General features: G+C 39.2%; 1 protein-coding gene across 12 annotated transcripts in view; it reads left to right on the top strand.

Annotated features, from left to right (window-relative positions):
* ELAVL2 (ELAV like RNA binding protein 2) overlaps positions 1–15,529 on the top strand; it is an 88,557-nt gene that overhangs the window by 37,277 nt on the left and 35,751 nt on the right. For 6 of the 12 annotated variants that reach the window (XM_071424501.1, XM_071424502.1, XM_071424503.1 and 3 more), the window contains 2 exons: positions 4,912–5,002; positions 8,693–8,933. In XM_071424501.1, the coding sequence (XP_071280602.1) occupies positions 4,931–5,002; positions 8,693–8,933 (313 nt within the window). In that variant the 5' untranslated portion in view covers positions 4,912–4,930. Of the gene's footprint in view, positions 1–4,911; positions 5,028–8,692; positions 8,934–15,529 lie in introns of those variants that run through there. The other 6 variants (XM_071424504.1, XM_071424505.1, XM_071424495.1 and 3 more) reach the window with 4 other exon arrangements.

Raw genomic sequence — 15,529 nt, 5'->3', positions numbered from 1 at the left:
CAGGTTTTCAGTTGTCTTCTCACTGCTTACTTGGAATAGGCAAGTTGGCTTCGGGTACCTCTTCTTTCCTACTGAAAGAAGGGTTAATCTGCTGAAAGCTTCTGCCGATTAATTTCTGCAGCAGCAATCACAGGGGTGAATTACAATCCTTTTCCCTAAAATTCAGATTACTTTTTTTTTTATAACTATCTTCATTTTCTTCACTTATTTCAACTCATCATGACACTGAGGCCAAGATGTAGAAATGTTAAGTGGTACTTTTGTGATTCATTGAAGAGTCTGTGGAAAGTTCCCCTTCTAAACTTCCACTTTTGAGAGGGTAGTTATTGCTTTTTTATTGTTGCAAAGGGCTCGTGCTTTCTTAATTGCCTGTGTTTACATTAGTAACTTTTAAAGTTACTTGAAGATTTGAGACCACCTCATTATCAGAAAAAATTTAAGTTTTCTGTGAAAATTTCTGTCTTTCATCTATTTTATCGAAGTTCTTCCCTATAACTTAGCATAAATCAAGAGGTGCTCTTCTGGTTTCTTCTCCTGAGCTGCATGAATTCTCATCAAGCAGTACCCTGATCTAGTTTGTGCTGCAGATTCTTCAATAGTGTAATGGAGGGAACAGCAAATGAATGTACATGCAGGTGGGGAGAGCTACTAATGGACAAATGGTGGTTTATACTCTTAAACGAAAAGTGAAAACAGAGACAAAGAAATAAGAGTTGTTCAGCCTGTTTGTGCAGACTCACCAAGCACAGGCTGTCCTGTTAATATGTGGCTCTCAGAGCAATCATTAAGCTCTCCTTGACAGCTATCCTTCTTATAGGGAAACTAAGAGTGAGTAGCGTTTTGTTCTGACAGGCAAGGTTCTTCACTAAAGACATGCCTCTGGCCTTTGTGTGCGTTTACCCATAAAGGACTTTGGGATGTTCAGGCAAGCTATGTCATAGTTTTTGCATATGCTAAATTGAACAGTCTCTGTTATCTCTTATTGTACAGATGTTTAGAGTGTGCAAAAATTAGCACTGTGCTTTTGTATATGCTTCTAAGGTACTTGACCATTTGAAAAAAAAGGAGTCCTTCAAATTAACACTCCAGTAAAGATAAAAATCACTAAAGAGGAAGCATGAAGAATTGCCACCTATTTCAATTATCAGTAACTCTGCACTTAAAATTTTAATGCCTAAAGAAAATTTGTTTTGCTGAGTTGTGCTTTTTAAAGCAAAATTCAGCATCTGTATTGTGCCAGGTCTTACCTTTCAGTGAGCCCTCAAATAATGATTTTTTTTTTTTAATTTAACGTGTTTAGCAACAGTCCCCACAGACAAGAAACAGTTTACCCTTGTTAAAATGCATTAATTACTCTTGTGAGTCAAAGTGGATGGAATAAATCCTTTGGAAAGAGAACAACTTCGTTACGAGCAGAGAACGAAGTTGTGGTTTAAACCTTTGTGTCTGGAAGAGATAAAGAACGATGTATGCAGCCAGAGGTGGTTCTTGTTCTGCCGTTTGATATTATGAAAACAAAATCTCTAGCATTTTCTTATCCAAATGGTGATCTATTGTATTTATTGCATGCTTCCCTTTCATTGGAAAACAGGATGGAAGGGCAAACACAAAATAGATACTAAGGCATGCTCTGAAGGTTTTGTGGTATGTAAGCCTCTAGGAGAATCTTCAGGAGCACATTTACATCTCTTAGGACTTTACCAAGGGCATTGTGTCACCTGTGACCTTTGAGGCTGGAGACATCTCATGGTAGAGTTTGGGTTGCCTCTGAATAGTGATAACAATTGAAGTAAGCAGATGTGTTTAGTTTCTGCTGTCTTAAATTCAGAGTGTAATCACCTTTATGTGATAATACTGTTTAGAAGTATGTAATGTAATTGCAGCAGGCATCTGTGCAGTGATTTTTTTAATGCAGTGTCTATAAATATAATTAAATTATGTATATAAAACCTATGTGAAATGATTTCCCACCCAGCAATGACCAGGATGCACAAGTATGAATTGAAACAGGTGGTAGAAGGACTTTAGTCAGAAGTCTAATGCACTAAACATTTCTCCCTAGCATCTGTATGATGCTTGTGAGGTTGTAATAGTGGTTGAAAGCTTACCTGTTGTGTCACCTCCTTGGTTCTGTCACAGCACTGCCAGGATCCAGCCTCAGCCTGCATTTTCAGCTGAGCATGAATAGTTGAGTATATTGCACACCAAAATACCTACGTTGAAAGGAAAGTTAGTAGGCCACTGTGGCTGTTGTTGTTTAGCCAGTCTTCATCTTTCTAGTTCCACTATATTTTCTAAAGCTCTCATATAAAAATCTGCTGTTATAATTGGAACTGTTCTATGGCAACCAGAACTAATTGCATAAACCATATGGCTTTTGAACTTCTGATGTCTTTTCTCTTGAAAAACAAAAAAAGCCTACTTGCTTCTCTGCTAGGCAAACTTTACTCATGACTTGCTTGAACTGCAGCTAATTAGAAACTGGCATTCAATTAATGCCATAAACAGTGTTTGGGTTTGAAATCTTATTTGTGCTTGATGAGGAAAAAGTAAGTTTATAGAAAGATAGATGGCTGCCATGCACTGCATGTGAGAGAGAACCACTCAGTTTGTTAAAATGAACAACTGTCTTTAGTTCTGCTTCCTTTCAACATTATAAAGAGAGCAGATTTACTCAGTCAAAGGTTTACTGTTATTGTTCTCCTCTTAATCTGAATGTATTATATGACAAACTTTTCCATAGTAGGTATAGAACCCTGTTTCCTGAACATAATGGTTTTATCGGTTTTGAATGCAGTAACTTTTAAGCTATTTCAATAACCTGAAGTGTAATACTGTCTCTGAGGCTAATAGTCAAAAACTGAATTAGCTTTTGGGGATTCTTTAGGAGTTCAATATTTTAAAAATTTTTGGGGAGGAGGGTGGAAGAAAACTCACAGCTCAAATTCTATGTTAATCTGCTAGTTTAGTATGGTGTTACAGCTGAAAACTCATTTCAGAAAAGTTTCTCTTTTTTTTTTCTAGAATGTAATTAGCCATATTTAATACTATTTTTAGGTCAGATAGAAGTGTAAATACAGTGGTAAGAATGCCAGTTTTCCAAAGTAGATGTAAGAGAGCAGTCTCTACAGCCTTGGAAGCAATAAAATGGTAGAACTGGTAGAGCAAAAACATTTTTGAGACGTAATGTTTTTTTTAGTCAGAGAACTGACTTGCACACTGATTGCAAGTACTGTATAGAATGCTTCAATTAAGATAAATATGTTATGCAAGCTGGAAGTACTTCAACTGACAGGTGCTCTTGGCTTTTTTTTTTTGAGAAATGCTGCAGTCTTTAAGAGGACAGTTAAGTATCCAGTTAGTACACTGAAGTCCTTACAAGAAAGTAAGCCGTTCTATTGAAGTTTTCTTACCATAGGCTGTTGCCTACGGTTCAAAGGAAACAAATAATCTGTGGGGTCACACTGCTTTGCTGAGAGCCATAGAGATCCAAATACATAGTCTTGTGCGCCTCACTATTGTCTCTGTAGGACAAGAATGTTGGAGACTGCTATTTTGAAGCAGTCTTCTTAGTAAGGCTTCTCTGGACTTAAAAGAAGTCAGTTGAGACCTCCAGATTTTATTAATGTAGTAAGCAGTTCATCAAACATATTTGCCTATGAACAGTTGAGAGCTTCAGAAGTAGTTAGTGTTAGTTTTGGGTTCAGACCGCATGCAAACTTACACTTGATACCAAAGCCCTCAGTATTTTGCATAAAGAAGTGATTGAAGGTCATAATTAACCCAAGTTAGAAATAAAGACCAGACGTGAAGTCAGCTAAGCATACGGATTTTGGTAGCAAACTGTCTTGAAGAGTGACTTGCACCATTTTAAAACGGGAAAAGTTTTTCTCGCCTCATTTGTCAGCAGTTTAAGCAAGCGTGCTCCAGGCTCTGGGAGTGCCGGTCGCTCACAGAGGATAGTTGTGGACGGCACAACAACTTCTGGAACCTAAGCCTTTTTTTTATCAAGTTTAGACTTACCTCCTCTATCTGTGGGTAGGATCTCTTTACTAACAGCAGTCTCAAGCTCTGGCAGTGGTCAGGAGCCTTTCTGTTTGTTCTGTTGTGGCTGTATTTCACATCTGGACTACCTGTAATAATCTGCAAATGGCCTATTAGCTTTTGTGGTATCCTTCTAGCATTGTTCAGTGTAATTCTAACTGGATTTTCAGTGATGTTTTAGTTAAAACAAAGAACAATATTCTTGGTTACAAAATACTCTCATGAAAAACACTTGCATGTTTTTTTCCAGTTATTGCACTTGATAAATTCTTGACTCTACTGCCACTTTTATGTGCAGTGGTACTTTTAAACAGCTGTTGCAGGGAAGCTTAGTGAATACCATCTGCACAAGATTTTCATTTACCTAATTTTTAAAACCCAGGATTTTGAGAATGGAATTAATTCTGACATAGTACTTTGTCATCTTTGTGTATTTTTTTTCCTGTGGGCTGGGAAAGACATGTAAAGGGAGCTGTAGTGCATGATCATCTTATGTGCTGATGGAAAATAAACTCACTGTATTTCTTTACTTTCCTTTTCAGTCTTGAAGATTTAAAAAATTGTTTTGTGATACAGTTTCTTTTAGGCATGGTGTGGTATTGAAGGTAGTTGCCGTGGTAGATGCAGGGGTTACTAGACTGCATTATCTTTTAAGTCTTCTTAAAAATAAGCATCTTATTTCACATAAGAAAAATAATTTTACAACTGAATTTGTTAAGATTAGATTGGAATTGCCTCAAATCCAATTAAGCCACACTGCATGGACGTGCTGGGAATATAAATGCAATTACTGTAAATTTGTACAAACTGATTTGTTGCATTATCTTGCTAATCTAACATACAGTACTTTTTGTGTCCATATTGCAGACGGCAACTCCAAACTAACATGGCAGTCAGACTGTGTGATGTGGCTTCTCTGCTTAGAAGTGGTTCGTGGGCAGCAGAGCCTTGGACTGGGGTCTGTGGGACTTTTCTTAAATTCTGTAGGCTCCTTTTTTACATGTTAATAGTGCTGAGGCCATACCAAAGTCTTTTAACCTTTCATTTGGAATGCTAACTCACATATATGTTTCATTATAGGCTGTAGGGTGTGTTCCTATTCTTTGAGAGCCTAGAGCACACTGGTGTAACAAGACAACTTTTTCTGTAAAACGCTGATCTCCTGTAGAAATTACAATGCAGTGGCTTGCCTTCTTCTATTGTCAATTAGATTTTAGTACTAATTGAAAATACTCGGTGGATAATTGAAGAGGACTATTGTACTAAAATGGTTTTGGTATGGTCTGACTACTAATTTGCAGTAACTTTGAAAAACTGTATAGTTGTCTTTTTATGATTACTATTTTAAAATTATATTTGCCAGTCTATTCTAAGATTCTTTTAAACTGTAAATTTATCTCAAACTATTTTTCTGAGTGAAAAATATTTAGTGTTTTGTCTTTTATGAACGGTTCTCTTTAGCCTATTAGTGGGGTATGCATTATTTGCAAAACATATTAGTATCACTTCATTCAGAGCAGATGGTTCTATAGCTGAGAGATGCTGTAATTTTCAGCACACACAGGCTACTGCAGCTGTTCACTTGAATGTTGGCTTAGGAACCCATACTTGGCCACCTGAACGTGAAAATAAATGTGCAATTAAGAGAGAATTGTTTGTTGTCCTTGGTAAATCCTGCTAATTTTGATCAATGAACACTTCAAATTTGAGAATAAAACACAAAAAAAGAAAAAAGGCAATCCTACAGAGCCTCAAAGCACAGCATTTGTGATTACTACCTTTAACAGGTATGCTAGTGTTTTGAAAAGTAATTTATCCTGATTGGGATAATCTACTTTATCATCTTTTCAGTGGACTTGTTTCATCAGTAGCAGAAGCAGGTTACTTCTTGGAGTTTGTCTCAAGGGAAGAAAATGTTGTTCTAGTTGTAGGTCTTCAGGAAAACGAGATCCTGCTTTTCTAATGAGTGTTCTTAATAGATGAATCCCTTTTTTTGCGTTATGCTGAGGCAACCTCTTGGAAAATGCTTCTGTATGCAAAACATAGAGCATAGAAATGTGTTCCCAGGAATGCCAAAGTTGGACTTCTAGTAAGAAACTCAACTTATCCCCTTTCAATGTATTGTTAGGAAATTCAGTTATTCAGCAGTCCCTGAACACAGCTGACCTTATCAGCTGTTTGGATATGCACTGATTGCCTATGGTGCTTTAAACAGGACTGTTAGGACAGACCCATCAGAGGTCCTGATGCTGCTCTGTGATTTTACAAGAGGCTTTTTTGTGAGAGCTCCTCTTAGCAGTTTAATTATGAGGCTAAATTTCAGTGATTGATGGATTTCTTTAGTGAACTTCTTGTGTTGAAAAATGTATTACTGGAGAATTCACGTACATAATTTTCTCTTGCATGTAGTCCTAAGCTGTTGGTCTCAAAGAGGGTAAGCTGCCCAAATCTTAGATATTAAGATGCTATTAAAAATCCATTGTATTTACCAGCTGTTGCCATTCAGTCACTGACTGAGGGGGCAGAGTGCCTTTTGTAGATGTGGCAGCTTGTGGACAAGTGCTTGTGTACAAGCAGACTCCTCCTAATTACGTCTATTGCATCTTGCAGTCATACAGTCAGTGACTTTGGGGTGAGACACAGTAGAATCATACTGGTTTGAGTTGAAAGTACCTTGGAGTTTGTCTGTTTCTAATACAATTTGTCTGTTTCTAATACATCTTCCACTAAATTAAGTTGCTCTAAGCTCCATCCCACCTGACCTTGAACATTTTGAGGGATGGGGCATCCACAGCCTGTCTGGGCAAGTGCCTTAACCACCCTCACAGTAAAGAATTTCTTCCTAATACGTAATTGAAACCTACTAGCATTCCCCTTTGTCCTGTCACTACATGCTACTCAAAAATTTCTCTTTCCCTCTTTCTTGTAAAGTCCCTTCAGGTACTAAAAGGCCACAGTTAGGCTACCCCAAAGTCATCTCTTTTCTAGGCTGAACAAGCCTGATTCTCCCAGAATTTTGTCAAAGGAGATGTGCTCCGTCCCTCTAATCCAGGCCCTCCTGAACTCACTTCAACAGATCCATGTCCTTCCTGTGCTGGGAGCCCAGGACCTGGATGCAGGGTTCCAGGTGGGCTCTCAGCAGAGCAGAGCAGAGGGGCAGAATCCCGTCCCTCCCCTGCTGCCCACGCTGCTCTGGATGCAGCCCAGGACATGTTTGGCTTTCTGGGCTGGGAGTGCCCATGGCTGGGTCATGTCCAGCCTCTCACCCACCAGCACCCCCCAGTCCTGCTCACAGGGTTGCTCTCCATCTGCTCACCCCCAGCCTGTGCTGATACTGGGAGTGTCCTGACCCAAGTGCAGCACCTTGAACATGGTCTCTCTAAACCTCATGAGATTTCCATGGTCTCACTTTTCAAGCCTGTCCAGGTCCCCCTGGATGATAGCCTGAACCTCAGGAGTGTCAGCAATACCACTTACCTTGGGGTCATCAGCAAACTTGCAGAGGGTGCTCTTGATTGTTTTCTGTGTTATTAGTGAAGACATGGAATAGCACTGGTCCCAGTATGGACCGCTGAGGGACACCGCTTGTCACTGATGCCTGTCGAGACAGCTATTGACCACCACCTCTGGATGCAACTCTCCAATCCCTTTCTTATCCATCTATTAATCCACCCATAGATACTCCCTGTCCATTTGAGAGATAAAGATGTTGAATGGGATTGTGTCAAAGGCTTTGAGTAAGTCTAGATAGATAACATCTGTAACCCTTCCCTTGTCCACTGATGGAGTCCCTTCATCACAGAAGGGCCACTTAGTTGGTCAGACAGGACTTGCCCTTGGCGAAGCCGTGTTCGCTGTCTGAGATCACTTCCTGTTCTCTATCTGCCTTAGCACAGGTGGATCAGTTCTGTGGTCTCCCAGGCACAGAGTAGTTCTGGAGTGGTCAAAAAGTACATCAAGAACAAGATTCAAATTTAACTGTTCACAGAGTTCAGGCAAGGGAAGAAATAATAACAAATCATCAATTTCATCAAGTAAAAGCATCTAGAGGTCTGATTCCAACCTGTGATGAAAAGTTTGACATGCATGTTGTCAAAGAAGAGTATATTTTCCATCCCAGCACATTCATATATCCTAAATATCTCTTTAAAATACTAATCTTGATCTCTGCTATTTCTTATGAGAAGTATTCTTTGGATACAGTTAATGCCCACCTCTTCTTGAAATTATTCAAATGCTACTTCATTAAAAACTGCATTTCATGTTATTTCAGTAACTAGCTGTAAGTTAACAGAAGTGATTACTCTTGCAACAGGTCAGTTTTGTTTGGTAACTTCTATAATAGAAAGGCTGTGATTTCCCTAAATTGGAGGAATGGCAGAGAATGGAAACTAAGCTTTGAATGCTGATTTCATTTAGTGAGCCTGTAGAAGATAGTTTATTTGTTACGAGGTTTTAAAGTGTTGTCTTGACTAACAGTTTAATGCCCTTCTGTACTGGTGTTTGGTTTTTTTTCTTGCATGTAGAGGCAGTATATGGCCTTGGCAATACCATTTCTGCATAGCGACAGGTCTTTTAGGTTCTTGTTTGGACTCTTCTACTAGATACTGAAATTTAAATTTTGATCGTTCTTCTTTGTTCTTTTCAGCAGGTAATTGCTGCCATGGAAACACAACTGTCTAATGGACCAACTTGTAATAACACAGCCCATGGTTCAGCCACCATAAACAATTGCTCATCACCAGTTGATTCTGGGAACACAGAAGACAGCAAGACCAATTTAATAGTCAACTACCTTCCACAAAACATGACACAAGAGGAACTGAAGAGTCTCTTTGGCAGCATTGGGGAGATAGAATCCTGCAAGCTTGTCAGGGACAAAATAACAGGTATGTTGGTTTTGGAGTTTTCTGTATCCTCTCATTTTTCCAAGCAGCAAACTCTCAGATGGCATTCTGCAATTCTCTTAGGTAATGGAATAAAGGCAGAATGAAGCAATGCTAGTCAGAAGGAACTTAAATTAATAATTTTTTTTAATTATATACCCCAAAATTAAGCATATTAATTTGCATTTAATTTAGGTTACTTTGAGTGCTATAAATGCTAACAGGATGTTTAAACTTGGGCTTCAGAGTACTAGAAAAGAAAATTCACATGTGGAAAAGCAGATATTTATACAAAGTTCCCTTGAATTGTAATTCAACCTCATTGAAGTTAGACTTTAGCGCTTGTTGATGCAAAGCTGCTTTTTTTCAGGGATGCATGTAATGAAGCTTGTACCTTGGAAAAAGGGCAGATTATTTTACTTCACAGGTTAAGCTGCTTTTGAATTGCAGCACTGAACAGTTTCTTTAGGATGCACACTTGAGTCAATTTATGCTCTTTGGCTTTCTTCTTCTTGAGCAGTCTGTGGCTGACTTCTGTTGGCTGAGTGTGGTTTATTTCCCTCATGGCTCTGAATAACCAGCAGATCTTCCCACAGCAGATGACTTGTTCTCAAGACATGATGTAGTGGAACGGGTAAATCTTTGAAGCACCCTCCTTCAGCATGGTAGTCTGGGATACTGAAATCACTGTTTTTAGTTGATCTGGCCTGACCAAACCTTCAAGCAATCTTTGCTCCTCAGTGTGAGGATTACTGAATATTCTTGGAGTGCCAAAGAAACTAGATGGGGCTGATGCCACAGCTTGCTGTTATCAGGTGAAATCTGGTTGATGGAGAAAACAAGCCTGTTTTCTTTGTAGGTAATGACTTCAGTGCTTTGAAACAAAAGATCCCTTCCTTAGGTGTTTCCTGACCTCTTGTTCTGGAAGTAGAAAGATGTAACTGGTAGTTCATCAGTTAGTGGGATGGCTATTCAGACAGTTTGTCTCTGTCTTGTATATCCCACATGCTTAGCATGTTTAACCTCCTTATCGAAGCTGCTTAGGAATAACCTCAAAGGCTGCTACTTCTGGCCCACAGAAATAATCCTCAAGATCTTGTGATCAATGTTCAAATTGTCCACTTCCTTACATGATGGGTCTGATGTTCTGTATGCCAGAAGCACACAGTTGCTGCTACATAGTTTCAAGAGACTTCATACCTGGGAATGGAGCTGGACATAATTGAAGACCTCTTGTTTCAAGGTGTGATGTTTCCTATATAGCATGAAGTGATGCCTAAGAAGGATCCTGAATTTAAATTACATTCTCAGTAGCAGAGAACTCCAGAGTTGAAATTATTGGAGATAGTTTTTCTATTTTATCAGAGAGCGGATCCTCAGCTTTGAGATACGCTTTCAACTGCAAGCAAAAATGCTGCATCAGTCTTGTTCCAAAAGGTTTTAGGATTATAAGTGAGATTGAGAAGTACAGTGTCTGACCTTGTGTCTGCATTGGGAGCAATACTTCTGATTTAAGTAGCCTGGAGCAAGATAACCCTGTGTTTGTAGATGCTTAGGAGAAAGCTCTTGACTTTCAGTCCTGTTCTTACTCATTTTCAGGTTTTCTTCAGAGAGTTTTGAAAAGCAAATTTTTCTTTTCCTTCTAAATTCAGAACAGGGATTGTTACCAGGTTCTGTGAAATTCATATAGCATGAATTTCAGATTTTTCTTGGTTTAATTCCTCTGTTAAAATGTAATATTTTGTTTTGTCCTTCTTAAATGAAGTGTCAGGAGTGCTAGTTACTTGGTGAGTATCTTTAAATAAGATTAGGATAGCATAGAAGTTGAAATACACTTTTACAGTTATGGTATCACTGAGGTCTGTAATGGCTTGTGTCTCCCACCATTCTCTGCCTGCTAGTTTGCAAACATAGTGGAGTTTGGTGGGAACACATGTGAGCCAATCCAGTCCTATCCTTGGCTTGGAGTGGTACCATCCTGCAAGCTCAATGTCAAAGAATGCATTTCATTTCATGGCCACTATCACTGGTGGGCAAGAGCAGCAGCAGGGAGGAAGTGCCCATAGCCCACAGACCACTGGGACGGAGATCAACTTGTGTGCCCCAAAGGGCATCCAGTGGGGCCGTGTGTGAAGTGTGATCTCTGCAGCTGTGCCCAGTTAGAATCCAGAGTCCTGTCCTGAGAGTCAGAGTTACTCCTTCCAGGATCACTGGGTTGCCACTGCCATGTGTTAAAATACAGAGAGATCATGGCCAGCCACTGTCATCTTGACCCAAATACTCATTAGCATCCAGTGAATTTAAACCAAGTTATCTCCCACCCTATTGTTTAGTACTCACTCTGTGATCACATCTTTAACACTAAAGTGCACTTGCATTATCATAGAATAGCAGAATGGTTTCATTTGGATGTTACCTTCATAAGCGCCTCATTCCAGCCTCCCTGCTGTGGTCAGGCACACCTCCCACTAGAGGTGAGAGTGCCCCATTTCCTTGAAGCTGTCTGCACACTTTAGGATTGAGAGGAGTTGAACTTGAAGGCCTTCCTCGTTTTTTTTCCTCTGGAAAATCTGTTTGAGGGAAGGAGGCACCCTAGAGTTCATTTACTAATTTCATGTGAGCAGTTTGAAGTCCAAGTCCTGATTATTTTATTGATTTTTAGCTAGGGATTTTCTTGTGAATAAGGGAGGAAGCTGATGTGTGAAGGTTCCTGATAGTCATCTCCAAGCATGCACATCATGGGCAGAACTGTCTGTTGGGGTGACATTAGTAGCTGGAGTGAAGTCTGCTTTCTGTATTGTCAGAAAACCATTTTAAGTGTTATCAGTAAGAATTTAAATAGCTGATTGCTGTTCTGTTGCTTTACTGAAGGTAAATAAATTAAACATTGGTAGTGTTGAAGATTGTAAAGGGTGCTGAACAAGAGTCTCTCTTCATGTAAGAATCCCACTGACAACAGCATCTGATAAGTGGGTCATGAACGTCACTTTATCTTCACTTGCTAACCAGAGAATCTGTCAGGAATGAGTCATTGTGCCTTAGATATTTTAGAGTCTGCGTTAACTCTTATGTGCTTTTGACTAATGCAGATGTACGTCAATATAAATTGCAAAACTACAATAAGTGTAAGTGAATAGTGCTTGTACAATAGGTGGGAGACCCCGGTCTCAACAGAGCAATGTAACTGAATTCCAGTTAGCCACTTCAGATAGCTGTTTAGTTTGGTTTAAGTGCTTCTGCATATTTAAAGGCAGCAGAGGTAACATTTATCATATATTGATAGCCTTTTATGTAATCAAATGTTCAGCATGTATGGTTACAAAAAATAAGCTAAAATATTCAAAGTGTTAGGGAAGAGGATAAAATGGGATGAAATTTAATTGCTGGAGCTGCCCCTGGTCAAGCACTTTAAAGTTTTCTGCTTGCACAAGATAGATGGATTTAGCAGCTTTTGAAAAAATACAAGAAACAGTAATAGCTAGCACTTAAAAAGTAAGAGATATCATAGTATGGTAAACATTTTTTAGACCTACTTTTCTGAAACTTGAACATAGGTAAAAATGTGACTGTAGTCTCCTTAAAAAAAAACAACACAACAACAACAAAAAAACCCCCTGCATTCTTTTAACTCCCACTGTCTTCAGTACAATTTCAATTGTACATGTGGAAGATTAATGCCTTATTTTCACATTGTGGAATAATCTCCCAGTTTTCATTGTGCTTGTGGCATTATTAACTAAAGTGAAACTCATGGAACATAGACTACTTAATTTCAGAAAGCAGCTAACTCAGATGTCTTAAATTTGGGAAAGTATTTGTTTTCTTGGCTTCCAAGCTCCCATACTGTTCTCTTATTAAAATAATCATATGCTCATAAAATTCACAAGATTTTTTCTTTAAAAGAGAACCTGCTCATGAATAGGGCTGGATTTCTTGTCTCTTTAGCTGTGTTTGAATACCAATAATGCTTATATATCGATTTCATTTGCAGTTTAGCAAATGCTTGTTCTGTCTAGAAAGTGAGGCAAGATATGCTTAGAGGCCTATCCTGGGACTGTATTTCACATTCATAGACTTGTGTATGAGCTGTGAAACTGGTAATACTTTCACCTTTAGTACAAGGAGACAGGTGCTCTGCACTTGAAGACTTCATCAATTGCTTCTGCCTTCTATCATCTCTGCTTGAAGATAAAGAGTAAGTCCACTTTAGGACATCCTGCTGATCACTGTTACATGGCATTTTTTCCACACATGATCCAGCTGCCACTGTGGAGCTTACATGTTGGTTGAAAGTCTGTTCCTCTTACATACCTTTTTCAAAAAAATCTGGGCACCTGTTTGTCTTGTGGCTGGCAGCTATCTGACACATTGTGGTGGTGTTTCTTTATGGTCACTATTATAGGCTCAGGGAGTAAAATTTTCAAGTCATGTCTATGTGACCCCTTTAAAAATTTCATGGGCAGTCTAGGCTTTTGCAGTCTAGAATACAATCCAGAGTACTGTAGTCTAGTCTACAGGACTGTGATGGATACTCATCTATCCATGTAGAGGAAGGATCATGTTTCTGTCTCTTACACCTGTTTCCATAAGATTAAAGCTAACAGGATATCTTGCTTAATTTTGTAGATTTCATCTTGTCCTCTTGAAGATAGTAGTTTCTCAGATACTTCGAAGTATTCTCTCATTCCTGTGTTGTACAAAGTGAAGACATAAAAAGCAGCACATGATTGAGATGTCTAGAACTGTAATTCTAGAAAAACTGCCTGAAAGTTGAACACTTCCATAAAATTCTTGAAGCAGCTGTGTCGATATTTTGCAATTAAAGTTTGTACAGAGAGTTTTAGTTCTCATGTGTGTTTTCAGTCTTCATTGAAGTACCATGGTAATAAACGCAAAGGATTCTGAGTTGGTCATAGAAATAAAGAAATACATAGAGCTGGACATAATGCTGTCAGACAGAGCTTGTGTTCACAGTGGTAACACTGGTCACAACTCAGTGAGGACCATGTGTATGCATACAGTCAGCGCAGCATTGGGAAGGGCTCTGCTCTGCCAGATCCTTGGTTATGGAGCACTCAGCCTCCTCTAGTGCAGGGTCAGAGGAGAAGCTTGTCAGAATGCTGAATTATAGAGAGCCAAAACAGCTGAGGCCATGACTTGGAAAAGAATTTTCTTTTCTGAGTGGCAAGTGGCCTGTTTCAGCAGAGCATGGCTGAAACATCGATCTCTTAGTGATGGCTCTTACACTTGCTGTGACTTGTACAGCAGTCTTTTGGTAATCAAGGGAAACCTATTTGTGTCCTCAGTGGAAGCAATGCAAAGTGTGTTAACTGACTGGCTGCTTGAATCTAGAACATGTGAAACTTGTTAAGCTCTGTAGTGTTCACTCCTTTTATCATAACATTGTAAATGTTAGTGTCTGGCAAGGGCAGAGCTGTGGGAAACCTTATGTCAGCACCTTAAGTCAGTGCTACTGCATATTTTAAACTCCTGACTTTGAAAATGATCTCAGTCGAACCTGGGCTGCCAGTTCCTTTCAAGTCTTTTGTTACTGTTGCTCTGAGCAGTCTTAGTTTTCTCTCCAGCTCTAAATCTTTCACTTCCCTTAATGGAAGTCTAATTTTAGGGCATCTAAACTAACCTTACAGGAAGATGGGGAAAAAATGTGATTGTGCTTTAATCTGAGGCTCTGAATTTGAGGCTTACTACTGCCTTGAAGATAAGGTAGGAAGCAAAGTTGGTGGGTTCTGCCTACAAAGTAGGTGGTTTTCTATGTCCCTGAGGAAGCAGGAAGATATGGTGTGGCATATCTGTGGAAGGGCTTAGTGTTCAAAGTTACTTTATTTACAGTGTAGAAAGTTTTAAGCAGTCCCATGGCAAAAAAAAAAAAAAAAAAAAAGAGCCTGGTAGGGCAATGAGTAGCTGGAATTTCAGGTACTTGCTCATATAGTATGAATGCCTGAGACAGAGAGGACCACATGAATGATGAGAGCACAACAATGTCATCATGTTTCAAGAGAGGCTTGCTGTCTTTGTTAAACTCCTCAGGTCTTTTTCCTTGTTAGCTTTTACTCCCAGTGTGTTTGGTGTTTGCAGTCCTATATCACTCTAATGCATCAGATGTTTTTGCAGGGTTTTGTGCACTTGGCTGAAGAGTAGAGTAATTTGGCAGCTAAAGGAAGAACTAGTTGAAGCTGCCTGCTCTTTTGTGGTGTTCTGAGTCTGTGATATGCACCGGTGCTTGCTAGCTGCTGCTGGGTGGTGTGCTGAGATGAGTGAGTTTCTGTCAGCCTGACTATTTCTGATTAAGGCAGGGTTGTGGACAAAAGGTGCTGCCTGGAAAAACTGCATCTTGCCAGTAGAATGTGTTGTGCAAAACTTGCCTAAAATGTGAAATTAAGAATAGAAGCCAAATGGGATTGGAGGCAAATTTCTATTTATATTAATTTATATGTATTTATCTGCCATGACCAAGTGCTCTCTGGAGCATCTTGCTCAAGACCTTGAGGTATAGATCTTCTGAGGCGAGGGAGGGTTGATTATAAAATCATCTTTTAAATTTTCAAGTTTATGTTTTGAGCTCTGCTGATGTTAAAATG

The sequence above is a fragment of the Agelaius tricolor genome, unplaced genomic scaffold (genome assembly GCF_023055355.1).
Source record: "Agelaius tricolor isolate 1412-34295 unplaced genomic scaffold, bAgeTri1.0.p SCAF_4, whole genome shotgun sequence".
Classification (NCBI taxonomy): Eukaryota; Metazoa; Chordata; class Aves; order Passeriformes; family Icteridae; genus Agelaius; species Agelaius tricolor.
Note: the sequence above shows the minus strand (reverse complement) of the source record. Positions and strands in the feature narration are given on the sequence as shown.